This window comes from Nyctibius grandis, chromosome Z (assembly GCF_013368605.1).
Source record: "Nyctibius grandis isolate bNycGra1 chromosome Z, bNycGra1.pri, whole genome shotgun sequence".
NCBI lineage: Eukaryota > Metazoa > Chordata > Aves > Nyctibiiformes > Nyctibiidae > Nyctibius > Nyctibius grandis.
Window position 1 is genome coordinate 47824370 of NC_090695.1, and position 18180 is coordinate 47842549.

At 43.5% G+C, this 18180-nt stretch overlaps 1 protein-coding gene across 3 annotated transcripts in view; it reads right to left on the reverse strand.

Annotated features, from left to right (window-relative positions):
- The window catches only part of SEMA6A (semaphorin 6A), a 118946-nt gene that overhangs the window by 18927 nt on the left and 81839 nt on the right, over positions 1-18180 (reverse strand). Inside the window, exons 17-18 of one of the 3 annotated variants that reach the window (XM_068423045.1) lie at positions 16880-16900; positions 9803-9967 (exon numbers count right to left, since the gene is read on the reverse strand). In XM_068423045.1, the coding sequence (XP_068279146.1) occupies positions 9803-9967; positions 16880-16900 (186 nt within the window). Of the gene's footprint in view, positions 1-9802; positions 9968-12406; positions 12491-16879; positions 16901-18180 lie in introns of those variants that run through there. The other 2 variants (XM_068423047.1, XM_068423046.1) reach the window with 2 other exon arrangements.

Consider the following 18180-nt stretch of genomic DNA (forward strand, 5'->3'; position numbering starts at 1 on the left):
TTTCTTTAGGTGTGGCACAGGCAGTTGTTGTGTGTTGGAATATATTCCCTCCATTATTTTCCTCATCCTTGCCTATCTTTTGCAGTGACAACTGTTCCTCTCCTTACTTTCAGAAGGTTACTATAGAAAATCTGTGACTAAAATCTGGGGCTCTTTATGTAAGGTTTGGAATGAAGATTTTGTCACAAAGAAGATACACTAAATCACTGTCCTGTATTCTATTACAATACCCATTTTTTATTAAAATTGGCTTAAGGATGTGCCCCTGCCCAGGGACTCAGTTTCTGTCATCTTTTCTGAATGCTTTGTCTCCTCTTTGTCTCTTCACTCTTGTTCTCACAGGAACTTACAAAACTACAATGAAAACAAGTTTGAAGAAAGTCTGTTGTCAGAAACGTCCTTCCAGCATTCTTCTTTCATCAATTTTATATACAATTTCTATTTTATTAATTAGCATCTAGTTTTCTACTGCCACTGTTTGAACTCGAGGATGCAATCTGAGATGATGAGCTGTCTGTAGCCCTGGGAGCACACAGCTCATATATGTAAGACAGAACAGAGGAAGGATCAGTGTCATTCCTCTGGACAAGTCTGGTGCTATCCCTTAATCCTGACTGCACAGCCCTCGAGTGTTCGTCACAGGATACCAGCAACTCCAGCGTGGTGAGGTTGTCAATCTTCTGGCACGTTTGCTAGTTATCAGCCTGGTCTGGTGACACAGGTATCTGGCCATTAAAAACTCTGCTGAGAAATCTGGTCCCATTTAAGTGCTAACAATGGCTTTCTGGTATTTATCTGATATGGAGCTAAAATGACGTTCCACAGCAGGTATGCTGTGATTAGTCTCTGAGACATTCAGTTCATAGGCAAGTTGCTCATTAGAGCCATTCTAGACAAATACAGGGTTGTTTGTTTGTTTTAAAAAGAAGATTTTTTCAGTATTTCACTCAAGCAGCTAGTATAGGTGACAAAGGTAAACAAGCCCCCCCTCTAGAAACACGCAAGCCCCCCCTCTAGAAACACGATGTTCACAGTAAGCTGATGCTAATTTACCTAGGAACATTTTAGAAAAAAAATCTATACGGCTTTGTTTAGCATAGACTCATCCAACCAACTTCGATTTAAATCCTAATGGGAAAAGCAAGTAGGTTTTAATCTAGATATGGATCTATAAAAGTTTAAATGGACTAAGTCCCGTGTCATCTTGTCTTGTGTAGGTGAAATCCCTTTGTGAAGCACTACAGCTCCAAGTAACCACACCTCTCACTTCAAATCTCAGCCAAATGCTACAGAATCATAGACAGAATCAGGGCAAATTCCCTACTCCCTTTTTACTAGACTATGGACAAAAGACTGAGAAGTACAGTAAGTGAAGGATCTGGTTTGATTCGATCTTCATGGTTTCCTCAGCACTTGAAACTGTTAGTGAATTACAGAGTACTTGCAATCTGCTTTACGTTTGTGTGTACCATGGTTTGGGACATGGGAAAGAATAGCAATGTTTGTGTAGCTTCCTTCAGGCACGCATGCTTTGAGTTTAAAGCTCTTCCTGAGCCTCATTCAGGCAGAACTGACTACGGTGCAACTCCTTCTCCCATTAGCCTAACACTTTTTTTACGATCAGTCAGTTCCTTCTGACAGTGCCAGGACAATGATATGAATAAAATACAGAGTATTTGATTCACCTTGAAACCCAAGCCCTCCTCAGACCTGGAAACACTGACTCAAAGGATAAGTTTTGACAAATTTTGTGCAACTTCAAATCCTCTTCTGAATTATTACAAAATGCCAGCAAGATAATAACAACTTCTCCCTACTTCCTCTGATAAAACACTCTTTGAATCTTTTAGATCCTTGCACATATTAGCATATAACAACATTTTTGTGTAAAAACATACTCTGTGAATGTACTTCCTGGTGCAAAACTCAGCCCTCCCATGATGAACACCAGTTGCTTAATTTATGAAAAAGAGTCCAAAGCTTTGCTTTGCCACAGATTTTTTTTTCTAGTTTCATGTCTACTTGTAAAGTATCTTGTTAAATCAACATTTTACATTCTTTATCATAACTGTACCTGAAGTTTCATATAATTCTGTTTCACTGCAGCAGAATCTGCCTGAACATTTGCAGACTCTCCGGAGACAAGCATTGTCAGCACTTGGCAAATCTTTCACGTAGCGATAATCACAGTAAAATTCAGTAACACTGCCACTTGTGTACAATATGAAATACCTTCTGGAGTCGGGTTTTGAAATGAACAGCCCTTGGGCTCCCCAATAGCACAGCCCTCTCTGAACAGAGGAGTTGACTATTGCTAATGATGTCTAATTCTGTACCAGAGGAAAGGTTGCAGTTATTAATAATAATAATAATATAGATTCTACAATCTATAAAGAAATAGGTTCTACCAGATACTGTATCTACAGGAGCATTCTTGAGATCCAAATACACCAGCAACTCTTAAGTCTGTAAACTGTGTCCATCACATACCGCTTCTAATCAGCTTTTTACCATTGTTACTTGGATATTGACAAAAGGCTTGTTAAGACAGGCCACTAAGGAGAGGTGGTGGAGTTGCTCTTTATGTGAGTGAGCAGCTAGAATGTATTGAGTTCTGTCCAGGGGCGGATCAGGAGCGAGTTGAGAGTTTGTGGGTGCGAATTAGGGGGCAGGCTGGCATGGGTGATACTGTTGTGGGTGTCTATTACAGGCCACCGGATCAGGATGAGGAGGGTGATGAGGCCTTCTACAGGCAGCTGAGAGCAGTCTCTCAATTACAGGGCCTGGTTGTCATGGGGGATTTCAACTACCCTGATACTTGCTGGGAGGCCTACGCAGCCAGCCATCCTCAGTCCAGGAGGTTCCTCCAGTGCATTGATGATAACTTTCTGATACAAATGGTGGATGAGCCAACTAGGAGAGGAGTGTTGCTGGATCTGATCCTCACTAACAAGGAGGGTCTGGTTGAAGCAGTGAAGGTTGAGGGCAGCCTTGGTTGTAGTGACCATGAGATGGTAGAGTTCAGGATCTCATGTGGCAGGAACAGAATAGCTAGCAGAATTGCAACCCTGGACTTCAGGAGGGCCAACTTTGGCCTTTTCAAGCAATTGCTAGGGGAAATCCCATGGGACAGGGTACTAGAAGGTAAGGGGGCTCAAGATAGTTGGTTAGCATTCAAGGACTGCTTCTTCCGAGCTCAAGATCAGAGCATCTCAGCAGGTAGGAAGTCAAGGAAGGGTACCAGGAGACCTGCATGGTTAAACAGGGAACTGCTGGGCAAACTCAAGTGGAAGAAGAGGGTGTACAGATCATGGAAGGAGGGGCTGGCCACTTGGGAGGAATATAAGTCTGTTGTCAGAGGATGTAGGGAGGCAACTAGGAAAGCTAAGGCCTCCTTGGAATTAAACCTTGCAAGAGAGGTCAAGGACAACAGAAAGGGCTTCTTCAAATACACTGCAGGTAAAGCCAACACTAGAGGCAATGTAGGCCCACTGATGAATGAGGTGGGGGCCCTGGAGACAGAGGATAAAAAGAAGGCAGAGTTACTGAATGCCTTCTTTGCCTCTGTCTATACTGCTGGAGGCTGTCCTGAGGAGCACCGGACACCTGAGGCCCCAGAAGAAGTCAGGATAGAGGAGGAATCTGTCTTGGTAGATGAGGGCTGGGTCAGGGACCCATTAAGCAATCTGGACGTCCATAAATCCATGGGCCCTGATGGGATGCACCCGCGGGTGCTGAGGGAGCTGGCGGAAGTCATTGCTAGGCCACTCTCCATCATCTTTGCTAAGTTGTGGGCAACGGGAGAAGTGCCTGAGGACTGGAGGAAAGCGAATGTCACTCCAGTCTTCAAAAAGGGCAAGAAGGAGGACCCGGGTAACTATAGACCGGTCAGCCTCACCTCCATCCCCGGAAAGGTGATGGAACAACTTGTTCTTGGTGCTGTCTCTAGACACATCAAGGATAGAAGAATCATTAGGGGCACTCAGCATGGCTTCACCAAGGGGAAGTCATGCTTAACCAACTTGATAGCCTTTTATGAGGACATAACCCAGTGGATAGATGATGGTAAAGCTCTGGATGTGGTCTATCTTGATTTCAGTAAAGCGTTTGACATGGTCTCCCACAGCATCCTCGCAGCTAAACTGAGGAAGTGTGGTCTGGATGATCGGGTAGTGAGGTGGATTGTGAACTGGCTGAAGGAAAGAAGCCGGAGAGTGGTGGTCAATGGGACAGAGTCCAGTTGGAGGCCTGTGTCTAGCGGAGCCCCTCAAGGGTCGGTACTGGGACCAGTTCTATTTAATATATTCATTAATGACTTGGATGAGGGAATAGAGTGCACTGTCAGCAAGTTCGCTGATGACACAAAACTGGGAGGAGTGGCTGACACAACTGAAGGCTGCGCAGCCATTCAGAGAGACCTGGACAGGCTGGAGAGTTGGGCGGGGAGAAATTTAATGAAATATAACAAGGGCAAGTGTAGAGTCCTGCATCTGGGCAAGAACAACCCCATGGATGAGTACAAGTTGGGGACAGACCTGCTGGAGAGCAGCGTAGGGGAAAGGGACCTGGGGGTCCTAGTGGACAGCAGGATGACCATGAGCCAGCAGTGTGCCCTTGTGGCCAAGAAGGCCAATGGCATCCTGGGCTGTACTAGAAGGGGTGTGGTTAACAGGTCGAGAGAGGTTCTCCTCCCCCTCTACTCTGCCCTGCTGAGGCCGCATCTGGAATATTGTGTCCAGTTCTGGGCTCCTCAGGTCAAGAAGGACAGGGAACTGCTAGAGAGAGTCCAGCGCAGAGCCACAAAGATGATTAAGGGGGTGGAACATCTCCCTTATGAGGAGAGGCTGAGGGAGCTGGGTCTCTAGCTTGGAGAAGAGGAGACTGAGGGGTGACCTCATTAATGTTTTTAAATATGTAAAGGGCAAGTGTCATGAGGATGGAGCCAGGCTCTTCTCAGTGACATCCATTGACAGGACAAGGGGCAATGGGTGCAAGCTGGAACACAGGAGGTTCCACATAAATATGAGGAAAAACTTCTTTACGGTGAGGGTGACCGAACACTGGAACATGCTGCCCAGAGAGGTTGTGGAGTCTCCTTCTCTGGAGACATTCAAAACCCGCCTGGACGCGTTCCTGTGTGATATGGTCTAGGCAATCCTGCTCCGGCAGGGGGATTGGACTAGATGATCTTTCGAGGTCCCTTCCACTCCCTAACATTTTGTGATTCTGTGATTCTGTGAAGAAAAGGAGATACCGCCTCATAACCTTCACTTAATGAGTGTGGAGACAAGTAAGAATACAAACATTAAACCTGCTAATAGCAATGCTACACTTTTTCGTCATCCAGTGCCCAGCTCAGCCACATCTATCTGAATGCTGCAGAGAAGGAGCTGTATCAGAACCACAAAATCATAAGCTGGATATGCAACCCATTTATCAACACTGTGATCAAAAGGCAAGCTCCAGGCATGTAGGGAGTGAGTGATAAAACTGAGCAGTTGGCTGCATTTGTGCTAATGAACCCAGGACTTGAAAAGCATGAGGCATTTCTGAAGGGAGGCAGGAAGGACAGGAGGCAGCAGAGAAGGGCAGCAGGGTAATGACGGGCAAGGCTAGCTACTCCTGAAGAAAATCACTTTGTTTTCTTCACGTAGGCCTCTCTACAAGCGGTACATGTCTACTCCCCCTTCGTTAGTAGGACGACTACAGAGAGACACAGCGCTACAGCACTACTAGGGTGTAGAGGGTAAAGCCTTGGAGCGCTCCATAGGAGGAGCTTCATGACTGCGGAGGGAGGGAGACCAAGTACAATGGCAGCAGTGGGGAAGGTTAGATGGCGAGGTATGGGGAACTGTTTCGACAAAGGTGAGAAACACACAATTAACACTAAAACACAGCAAGAAAGGAAACAAAATGTAAACATACTGTAGAATATGTTTTTTTTCTTTTTTTTTTTTCTAGGGAGGAGACAGAGGAGAAGAGAAAAGGGGGGTGCAGTTTGCCCAATCAGAGCTGATTTTTTTTTTTTTGTTCTGCAATAGGAAGGGCAGTTTCCTTGATGGCCAAAACGAAAATGCCAGTGGGATGGCAACGCATAGTTCCCACTCTATGGGTTGTACTACACATTTTCATCTTGGCAAGAAATGTGATGTCGCTCAGAAACAACAATCCCAGAGTATATTTAGCTACTAAAGCTGTGGCACACAAATGTCACATTCCCATGAGTCAACCCTTTTAAAGAACCCCCTCTTCACACCCCCACAGATATTCCCCAAGATGCCTGCACTGAATTAAAAGTGAAGCATATGGATGGATGTGACATCATCAAAACACCCGTGTTACAGAAAAGAAAGCAGCAAGTGGATTCTGTACAATTAGTCCAATCAGTAAGAAGTCGTTTGTGAGCACAGGAAAAGAAAGAAAACACTGTCCAAAGGATTAGACACAACCAATGAGGAACACCACAAAGCACCTTGCAAAACAAAGAGAATATGTTAAAAAAAAGAGAATATTTTTCTCTGTGAATGTGTGAAAGTAAAAGAAATTACAGCAAAAGTGAAAACAAAATCTTGATAAAAGGATAGTAAGCGTAACATTTACTGATTTAATTTTGTGTAAGAACTCTTTCCTTTGCCCTTTTAAAACAACAAATCAATAGTAAATTTGGAGCCAACCATCTCTGACTGGGCAAGGCAAGGAGTAACAACACACAAGTAGATGGTAATGGTAAACAACCACGCGGTCACCTCTGCCGCCATTGTTTTGATTGCATGTAGACTGCTTCCAGCTTTGTCAATATTCATAATTAGGCACCAAAGAATTCGTGATATTTAAATGACCCTGCCAAGTGCTAATAAGGCTCTTTGGTAACCATTACTCCCTGGGGAGGGAACTATTGAATGCAAGCCACCTCATCAGTCAGTGAATTGAAGTGAAAATGATTAGAATCCAACAGCTACACATTTATTAATATTTTCACTGCATGCTTTTCTGGAAGCTGCAACTGGCATACAAGATGCTTTTAAGAGCTAGCTTTCCATCTATTAAGCCCTGCTTCACAAAAGATTTGTGAAGTAGGGACCCACACAAAACAAACAGTGCCATTAAAATGCATATACGTCTCTGCATTCCTCTGGGTACATAAAGGGCCAGGTCTTCCACTATCAGTGGTTTCTGACACCGCTCCCCTGTCTGACGCCAGCAGAAGTGCTGGGTTCAAGGATCTCTTCCTTCCTCATCAAATCTGCTTAATGACATCCCCTGCTCTCAGGGTGGAGGAGAGAAAGATGCCACTTACTTTCAGAACAAAGAACCCTGGATTTTCTAAGAAATGTCCTCTCACCTCAAGCATTTTGAATACCAGATGTTACTAACAGACTGGACAGAAAAAAGCCTTATTTTTTGGCTGTCAGCATTATTACTGATTCATTGCTGAGAGGAAAGAGGAGTGCTAAGTAAATCACACGCCATCTTTAGAAGAGCTTGCAGGCTTATCTGCCTTCCCTCCTCCACATATGTGATACCCAGAAATCACTTTTTCTGAATTGACCTTCTACAGCTGAAGAGCAAGGGCTGAGGAATTAAAAAAATGAGGTCGATATCTCAGACTGAGCTTAAGCAGGAATTAGGAATCTGAGCTTTTGTCTTCAGCACCCTCAGTCCCTTGCAACCTAAGTTACGGGTTTGAGTATTGCAGCTGCCTGAAATTCTTCCTCTGCCGAGGCTCAGGAGCCCATGGGTCCGTGGGGTGCAGAGGAGCTCTGTGCTTAACTCACATGTAAGCCTGATCAGGTTCTAGAAATGAACTTTTTTGCTTTAGATTTGCAGTTATTCTCCCAGAATGTCTACAGGATCAAGCTCTGAAAAAAATTGTTTGAACAGGGGCCACTTCTAAAACCCAGCTGAAGGAAGAAGAGCAAATAGCAGATTTTCCCTCTTTTATAGAAAAAGCCCATTGATGGGAGGTGGGAGACAAGTTTGCATCCTCTGCATGAGGGAATTCGTATTCCATTTCCTGCCATGAAGCCTAAAAGCCATGGCTACTAGATTAATGTTTGCCATGGCATCTCAGGAAATGTTACTGCATCGCCTGCCTAATTTGACTGGCCCTCTGAGCTGGAAAAGTGCTTCAGGCTTCGTTTCTGCTGGGCCAGCCAGGTGATGCCCATTGTCTTCATGGCTAGGAACCGTGAAGGCTCTTTGAGGTCAACCCTGGGGAGTTCAGTGAGAAATCCAGGATATCCCAGGACTGTGGGAGGCACCATGTCTGGGGCTGTTGTGAATAACAGGCACTGAGTTCCCAGTCTGGGTCCAGACTACTGCCAGCTGTGCGTGCAGCTCTGCTGAAGACTGTTTGGCAATGTTAACGTGCTCATTACCCCCTGCTGAAAGTCTCCACAGCCAATGCAGGGAATTCAAGATTCACTGGGTCAGATGGAGGGGATGGAGTACAATTTAGTTACCTTCTATTTTGGGCAGAATACGCAAAGCAGCAGGTCTGCCATGCCAGTAGCTTCTCCAGGAAGAGCTGATGCTTTTGTCTAATGAGTTTTTCATGTAAAATCCATGAACAATAGAGACTGGAATCCACATTTCAATTAATATTTTAAGTGTTTTATATCAAGTATTCATAGCAGAAAGGACTAAAGCTCAGGTATGTTGTTGCCCCTGGTGAGTGCCCTAACCACTCAGCAAGTGAGTTTTGCTCATACCCATCCTCTTCCTGGCCCACTGAGTACTTAATCAGTCCATACAGAACGAAACATCTTCAACAGAAAAGAGATTGAATGAAGCGATCTAAGAACACCCTGGAGAAGAATAACAAGGACTCAGATCTCTCTAGGCAGTGGAGCTATTTGAACCTAGGTCCCCTATTTACAAAGGAACCATTTTTACCTCTTTGAGACACAGATTAAAAGGAGCTGGGAGAACTATCGAGGGCCAAGATGGAATGAGGGTCACCACCATCCTCACAATGGAGAAAAACTTCTCCTTCTCTAAGCATGCTCACGTGGCAAATTTAGGTAATTCTCTGCCTAATTCTTCATATGTATAGCAAAGGGGGACTGGAGGCCAAATGACAGGGCTGTCAGTTGTACTAGACCCAAGTGTGCTTCAGTGCAGGGCTGAACACTGTGAAATGACACCTAAATCCTAACCTTCTGTGCTTTAAAAAGGCAGCACAGAATCTCTCTCCAACTGCAGTCACCTCCGTATATTTTAAAATACGCTAATGACCTCCTCAGTCCCCATTCTTGAAGGTATTTGATGCTCAGGTCTCACTGAAGACAGCGGGACTTAGGCCCAGTGGCTAGGACTAGTTTCAGTTTTACTTCAGTCATTAAACTAGAGCAGACCTTCAGAAACTCCGTCTGTCGCCGAGAGACAGAAATAACATGAAATTAGCCGAGATCTGCTGTGCTGCCCTGGGAATTCAGCCAACAAGGCAATATAAATGTGCACCCTTAAGAAAAATGGAAAGCCATGGATCTTCCTCTGCCAGACAACGGGGGAGATCAAGCTTAAAGAGAGCTGAATCCCCACTGTTTCCCTCCTTCCCGTATACACGCACAACATACACTGCAAAGGCATACACATCTGTTTGTTTTGTGTGGTTTCCTCAGGCAGTGAATTATCTAGGACTGAGTATAAGATTGGCTGTTTAGTTTCAGGCTTTACGATAAGCTTTTAATTATAGCACAGGAGTTTTATTACATGTTAGTCTGAGCCAGCTGGAAGCAGTTACACTTTAGTCCTCCCCTCCCTCCCTCCTCACCACAGGACGTCATTTCCAAGGCCTTACCCTTCTTGTCTTGATGATTATGGGATGAAACTGCCACATATGGATCTGTATTTTCAGATGAACCAAGTGGATCCTTCCAATCCAGCATGCGTCCCCTAGCATCATAACCCTGTCGAGCGCGAGAGTCGGAAGTGGTGGTGCTTGGGACTAGGGAACTGGAGTGTCCTGTTTACATTATAAATACAGGTAGGGAAGACAAGTCTCATTAGTCACTTACCACGCTACCTCACCACGCTCAGGAACACACGCACTGCTTTTCTTCCATGATGGGTGAATGTCTTGTCTTAGGCTGATCAATGTTTCAGAAGTCCTTCAAAGCAATCGCCCCAAGGTAACAGGGGATTTGAACCTTCCAGATCAGTCAGGTGGAGGGTGTTAAGAGGTGCGCACATGCCTCAGGCTGCTGCTGAGCTCGCGGTGGCGTGCTTTTACTCAACAGAGTTAAATGCGTGTGGAAGAGGGTGAGCACACTTCATCTGAGTCAAGCATCTGAGTGCACACGCCTGACCGACACTGAAGTGTCAGCCTGCTCTGTCTGGTACTGGTTTAGTTAAAAAGCAATTTTAAAAACAATTTAAAATGGAACAGCTTCTAATACAGCTGGAACTGAATGGGAATGCCAGCAGAGCTACAAAACAGCAATGTCAGTGTCTCTCTGCCCCGTGCCCCGAGGGGAACGAAGGACTGCCCAGCACTGGCACGCTCACACTGTGGCATCACCCTCCAAATGGGGAACGTGCAGGGCCCATCAGCTGCTCACACCTGCTTGCACCCTTGCCATTGGTCCTGTCTGAGCTGATGGTCCAAAATGGCTCTGAGATGATCATGAAACCAAACATAATTTCTGCTCACAGCAACAGTGAAGACAATGCCTTACTATGTGGATCTGCCCAAGAACCCATGACTCCAGCAGCTGCTGCCACAGCCTCCTCTTAGGACAGAAGTCTCACATGCCCTTTTTCCATTACAACTACTATAGACATTGCTACTGCTGTCCTGAATAAGGCCGACGAGCTTCTCACTGGTCAAATACACCCCAACAAACAGCATGTTCACAAGACATGCCCTGCTGGAAACACTGCACAATTTTAACAGCGGTTTGGCTGGGGCAGAGTTGTGTTTGTAGATTCATACGCCCTTTTAAGCTAGATCTTGAGAAGTACAACAGCACCCAAAATGCTTGGAGTGCCTGGAGTCTACAGTCTCTCATCAAAAGAGGGGTTTTTGAAACACGCTCAAACACGAACTAACAGAATCAGATTATTCACAGACAGAATTGCAGATAACACTTTAGGTAACACTGACAGTAGCCCTCCTTTCTCCTGCCTCCTTTTTAACAGTGCCGCGAATTAATTTTCCTTCCTTAGGAGAAGAGTCAAATCAAGCTACAGACTTTCCTAGCAGGGACCTTTTGCCCTCTCCTTCCCTTGATGTTGTTTCACTGCTCAGAAAAATAATTTGAGGCTCACTAGGGCAGAGAGAGAGCAACACGAGGAGCCCAAATTTAGAGCCTAACAGCAAAGGCACAGAGCTGGGCCTGTAGAGACTGTGCTTCTGTATCTTATTTTAAACAGTCACTGGATAAGCATAAAGCTTTCGGAAGCTGTATCTCAAATAGGCTGCTTTTGATGGCTTCTAAAGCCATCCAGCCCCCAGCTCTCAGAAGTGCACACAGAGCTGATGAACCCAGGTCCCCAAATTCACTCTAGCAATCAAAAATCTAAATGTTGGCCACCAATGCTCCCAGGCTTTTCGATGTACCCATGTGTTTCATTTTATCCAGCCCTTTCACCAGCTTCATGGGGTTGAACTACTGACGAAGTCACCAAAAAAGCTGCAGATTCTATTAAGATGCTGCTATGATTTAAAGAAGTCCTGCTGAATATTAATCATCTTACAGAGGAAGAAAATGTCTGTGCTCCTCCATATATTTTCGAGGAGCTCTTTTGATTTACTGCATAGGATTACATATGGCAGCACTGTGTTTTGCACACGACATGGACACAACTACCTCCTGTGACTGGTATGCTTAGCAAGGGAAATTGGTCAGATTCACAGTGTTCTCAACACGGAGCCAACCTTCAACTACTACAGCTAATCATTACTACCATTTAGCTCTGGACCTCTGGCTGAAGGCTTATATTGACAAGAGCACTGCATTACTTTTTACCTCTCATGATAGGAAGCATGTTTTCCCCCACCCATCTCTCTTTAACACGGCGAAGTAGAGGCTGTATTTTATTGAAGACAGAGCTTTTAATGTCGCTCAAATAGAAAAGCAAAACCAAACATTATCCACTTCTAAAAAGCTTCCATAAGCCACAGCATGGCCGGGAGCACTGGTAACACACAGTTAGATGGATAATGGACTCTGATCCAAATGTGCTGCCTGCTCCACAGTGGTCCTGCAGCAGGGCTGCCTGTTTCCTAAAGGACAGGTAGAGGTCCAGCAACACAGGCCCTCCTGAAACAATAACACACTGGAGCATGAAAGCTTTCACCCCTATACCATTTTACGTTTGTCAACTCCTGTGCTCATCCCCAAGAAATAACAGCAATAATAAGGGGCAGAGAACAGGCCAGAAAATGCAAATGATGAGATTTCCATGTCTTCTTTTCCCTAAGGACTACACCACAGTGCCAGCATTCATGAGGTTCCAGTCTCCAAGTTAATACCCCATTCAGCAACTGCAATAATGTGTACAATATTTGGTCAGCCTACAAATAGTGCTGCACTCAACATAAGAAAGCAATTAGTCATAGCTTGATAAGGAGGTAAAAGAGGAGAAAATCTTGCCAGGTAGCAATCATATTTTATGCCTGTGTTTGATATGCATTTATATGCCCATATCTCTGTCCAGACACTTGCACTTTAGGTGTGCTTAAAGGGGGAATTCTAAGGAAAAGTCATAAGTATGGTTAAAGAAAAACACTTCTTAATACAGTAATCTATAGGAAATATATGCCTAAGGGACGCATTTTCTGAAAAAAGATTTCCTGAACCATATACTGCAAATACATAGAGAACTTCTTCGTAATGGAAAGCTAAAGCGTTGTGAAGATACTAATGTGTACCAGATGGTTGTTAGGTAGAGAAGGGTTTCACCCCAAAGCAAGAAATCAGTCTATTCGTTCTGTTACTAATGTGTTAGTCTAGTACACACTGAAAAACAACTGTCCACATGTAATTGAGATAAACTTTCTTCCATTTGATTTTGAGGAAGCAGGGCAGGAGCAGGTTAGACCTTAATAACCTGTCCCACTTGTGTCAGGGCTGTATTCTGCAAACACTTACTACTGGGCAGTGGCTGCTCCCGTAAGCAGTTATCACTGTGCCCTGTAAGTGCCGGAATAGCCAGTCCTGCTGGGTGAATTTCACCTCTGAGCAGAGCAGCACCACAAATGTATGAGCTAGTTAAGTCTCTCTCACAAACAGAGAAAAGACTGGAGTGGCAGGCAACCCAGTCCTGGCCCTCTCACACACATTAAACCTTTACAACGTGCTGTAAAGTTTGCAACACATAGTGGGCCTTTTTTTCCCATTACACCGTTTTTACCACTCTGACTGTGTAAATAGGCTTCACTGCAATTTAAAGAGGCTTTAGCATATCTGAGATGTGGCCAGTACCTCTATGTTAATATTGGTTAATACCTAAACAACTAAAAAGACAATACTGCCTTTGTTTTAAAACAATCTATCGGAAAAACTGCAGCCACAGTGCTTTTCAAACTTATTTGTTTAAAGCAAACATGTAAAAATCAAAATAGACACACTTTTAAAAAATCTGCTTTAGGTGCTTCCATTATTTGCAAAAACTTTTCATTTGGAGTGCTGTAATCAAGTGACAGAAGGAGAGTAAAAGCACTCAGTGTCTACGGGCACAGGTAATGATTCAGAAGGGTTGCAATTCTGTAACTACAGCTCGTTCTGAAGTGCACTTGTAAAATACAAAGAGGTTTTTTCAGGTTTAAAACAAAGACAAGGATTCAATACGTATTTGATAGTTGCTCTAATATGCACAAGTCATTAGGATCTCAGAGGTTAAGATGTCTGCGCACTATCCCATTAACAACTATAGCAACCTAATTAGACAATTAGAGGGAAAGGCTAAATCAATACTACAGAGAGAGAAAGGACTATGGCTAGGGGGTAAAATAAGGGCCCAATTCACTAAGAATTGATATTTCCAAAGGTAATTGAAGCTGCTTACAATTTTGCAGAGGAATCTAGCCTGATGTCCTTGTTTAAATATGTAGCTCTTGCATTTCTCTCTGACCTTCTGCAGCCAGACCTTCAGCCTGCTGTCTTCTCCTTGGCTGTCAAAGGGATGCACTTGAACAGTCACCTGTGTTGACTTTGCATTTTACTTGTTTACAACTGATCACGTGAGACTGCCCCCAAAAAGGGAGCTGATTTGCCAAACTGAGGAGCTGGCTGATGCCAAGAATATGAAGATTAAGGGCTTGATTCTCCTTTCATTCACGCTGCTACAGATTGGCAGTAAGTCTGTTGAAGTGAGCTGATTTATAGTGGAGTAAATCAATGGAATCAGGCCTTAAGACTTCTTTTGCAACTTAAGTTTCAGATGCCTTTGGATATATTTAGCCCACTGAATCCAAAAGCACCCTGAGCATTCACTTGGTTGGCATTCTGGTATATCCCAGCGTTCATCTATTATGAAATACCATTTACTTATATATTTAACTGTACTCAATAACATTAAAATGAAAGACTTATAAAATTTTAGTTTTCTCAAGAAAAAAAAAGACTCAGAGCCGTCACTACAGTTAGCAAACATAAGCATGTTTACTGAGACTGGTTTACTACCTCATGCTGGAATTTTTTTACACTCCTCATACTGAAGATCAATAGAGGTGACCAGCATATTTCCTTTCCTATTTTGCCATAGTAGGCAAAAAGAAACACTGGGTATATTAGAATGGCTATATCACTGGGTATATCAACTAAACCCATGAAAGGAAGAGCTGGCTTGCCTAGAGACCACATTATCAGAATGTACCCGAGCAGGGTCAATGAAATAATCTGTGAAAGACAGCGCCGTGAATGGGAACCAATGTTAATGTTGGCTCAGCATTTCTCCATTGCATCTGGCAGTAGCATCCTACTTGAAGAGCTGGGTTAACTCATGGAGTCTGTCTTTGGGTGTGACATGCTGGGACAGTAGAACGGACCCCTTTTGTAACCTGTACTCCCTGGGACTGCAGGTTTTTTTCATTCTGCTGCTCACTTGAACCATTTTTATACTTTCTTGATCAGATTAAAATATCAGCCTTTGCTGAAGTCCCTACCAATATGGTAGCTGACAGGATCCAGAACCACAGCCTCACAGCTGTAACTGCGCAGCCTACGAATGCACTTAGAACTCGGAAACCTAGGACATTTCTGGCACATCAGCACTATGCCCAAGGCTATTTTCTTTTCCTTTACATTAGCAATATGGATTTTCTTATTACTATACGGATTTATTATTACTGTTCTTTAATTACTACTTTGTGCATTGGAAATATAGCAATTTTCAAATTAAAGAAAGTAAAAACTGTATATGCAGATGAAACCATGAGTCTTCTATACATTACGAAGTCTCAACTTATCTTTGATTTTGTATATTCCTTTCACTGGTTTTCATTATCGTACTTTCCAACAAATTTCACTTGCACATTTTCCATTTCCTGGTAATAAACAACATGGGGAATTTGTTTTTATTTTTACAAATGTTGAACAGTATTACTGTGCCTCTAGTTATTTATATTGTGCTGTACTGAGCTGTCATTGGTTCTGCTTTGTACCCACATATTTTGCAGGCACGAGATGAAGGGATCAATTAAAAGTTCATCGCAGCTGCACACTAACCTACCTCTTGCTACATTCAGCCAAACATATGGTGAATTTGCCCTAGCTCTGATGAACTGCTAGTCTTGCACAGCCTGAAAGCAACTTCACAAGCAAGCTCCCATCCCACATGGAAGTTTGCCATTGACTTTACTGGGAAAAATACCACACATCCTCTTAGCTTGTGAGTACTTGTCTTTGTTCAGGATGTCTATAAAGAGAAACTATTGCAATGTAAGCCTAGGTTTGAATTTAAAGTGATTATTTATTCTGCAATAATTCCTCATGAGGACATTTATTCTGCACTCCAAGCACCAGCATAATCCACTTCCAAACATACAGAACAAAGCCGTGGAAAGTACTGTAAGCACAGATTAACAGCTGCCTCATGGGAAACTGCTACTCTAGGCTTGCAGAAATGCTCCTCCTCATCTCAGGTCATTTAATTTACAGAGCAGGCACTATTCAGGCATTAAGACACTGCAAGCATGGACAACATAAATGAGCCACCCTAGAAGTGACAGGAACTTCCAGGAATTGAGGTATAACCCAGTCTCAGCTGACACAGGTAACAGGTTAATTTCCTTATGAGAGATCTTTCTGTAACCCAGGGACAGTTCTGCTTCTTTCCCTAAGGTATCTCTGACCGGCTGCTGTAGTAGGCATGACAGCAGCCTGGACGACTTGTGAGTGGGATGTGAGCTGCTGTCTTGTTTTTCCTGGTGAATAGATAAGATGCATCACTGTACCCAAGTGTTCCTTTGTCTGAGTGTTCAGATGAAGCATGCTCTTAATCATGTCTGCTGGCGTGCCATTAAAATAGGCCATATCTGACCTTAATTCAATGGAGACAGCTTTGAGGGAGGACTAGAAAAGAGGGACTGAAAATCAAAAGGTATGACTTAATCCTAGTTGTGATTAGTGAATAGGGCCCTCAAAAACAAGACAAAACAAGTAAAAAAGGGTAATGGCTATTTGAGTACAGGAACTACTAGCTAACACAAGGATCTGGAAAGAAGTTTTAAAAACACCCATAAACTGACCATACACTGTGTCGTAAGACATTTCATGATCAGGTGAAGCAGTTGAAATGTCTATGAACAAAATAAATTGGGAAGAAACATTAAATAAAACAAAAGAATGAAAATACTTAAAAGTTCAGTAAAAAGTGATTCCTCCAAAATGGATTTGCTGTCAGTAAATAACGAAACTAAGAACTTCCTTACCATTCAGGGCTACGAAGGAATCTGAAAGACAAATAACAGGGGAAAAATCATTATTTCTCTCTTGTTTTTTCTTTTTTAATAGTTTGTTGCTAGCAACCTTCTATGCTTCAGATGATATTTATATGTATGTGATTAGTACCCTAAGGACCCAGGCAAAACTAATATTCAGATATACACAAAACCAGTGTCTGGCTTTGAAAGTGTTCATGACCAGTCCTGTGCAAGGGATACCAAGTGGGAAAGCCAGTGTCCTCCCTGCTGTGGCTTTCTTTGCAAGATCAAGTCCTAATCTTACACAAGGCACTACAAGTGATGCAGCCAGCAATGCGAGTCAATGAGGACAAAACTCACATGACCCAATACCATATGAAGTAATAAGATCAGCTGGGTTAGCAGGGAGTGAAATCTACCCCCGTGCAGTGTCAAGGTTCAATGCATCATTCAGATCTAAAGAGGGATCTAAGCAGGGTATGGGCTTTGTTGCTCTCTGCACAGGAGCAGATCTCTCTTCATGAGCACAATGTGCTGTTTCTGAATAATTTCCTACCCTTTTCTTATATTTAACTGATACCAGGTACACTCCACTCCTATCTAACCTATTTGCTTCAGGAGAGCAGAACTGTCTGAAAAGGGCAAAGTTGCACCAGCTGGGAATTGACCTGGTTTTGGTGCTAACCCCTTTTACAGTGAGCACAGGAGGGACTACGTGTACACCTCCTTCAAAAAACCTACATAACCCTATCTTAGGGCAGAGGCAGAGGGAGGTGTAGCTGAGATGGAGGGCATGCAGAGGCTGAAATCCTTGTACTCCCTCAAGCACAGTAATAAATGGCTCTTGAACAAGGATGCACAAGGCATGAGAAGGCTCTGGCTTTCTCCAGAGCAGCTGGTTTGCACTGCATCCCATAGCATACTCTAGCCCTCCATTATTTTGCTCTGTATTCCAGAAGTAATGACTCTCTCACTGTATATTACTTCCTCAGCTTCAGCAGTTTTACTGCATCCACAGGCATCAGCGCAAATTGCAGCAAAAAGAATGTGATTCTCGATTTTGTAAGGTTTATAAATAATATTTGAGGCTCAGAATTAAACCAACCTTGGCAAGAACACTTAGAATGAGAGCTGTCTTGAACACAGATGTTGGTATTCCTGAAGGCTCAGAAATCAGTTTTCAAGGTTTCTTTGCATGCAGTGCAAGCTGTGCACTTTTAAGCACCTCAGTAAATGTTTAAAGACTGTGTTTAAGCTTCCAACTCATGCTGTCAGTACCTAAGGTTCATCATTAAAATTTCTTAGGCAGG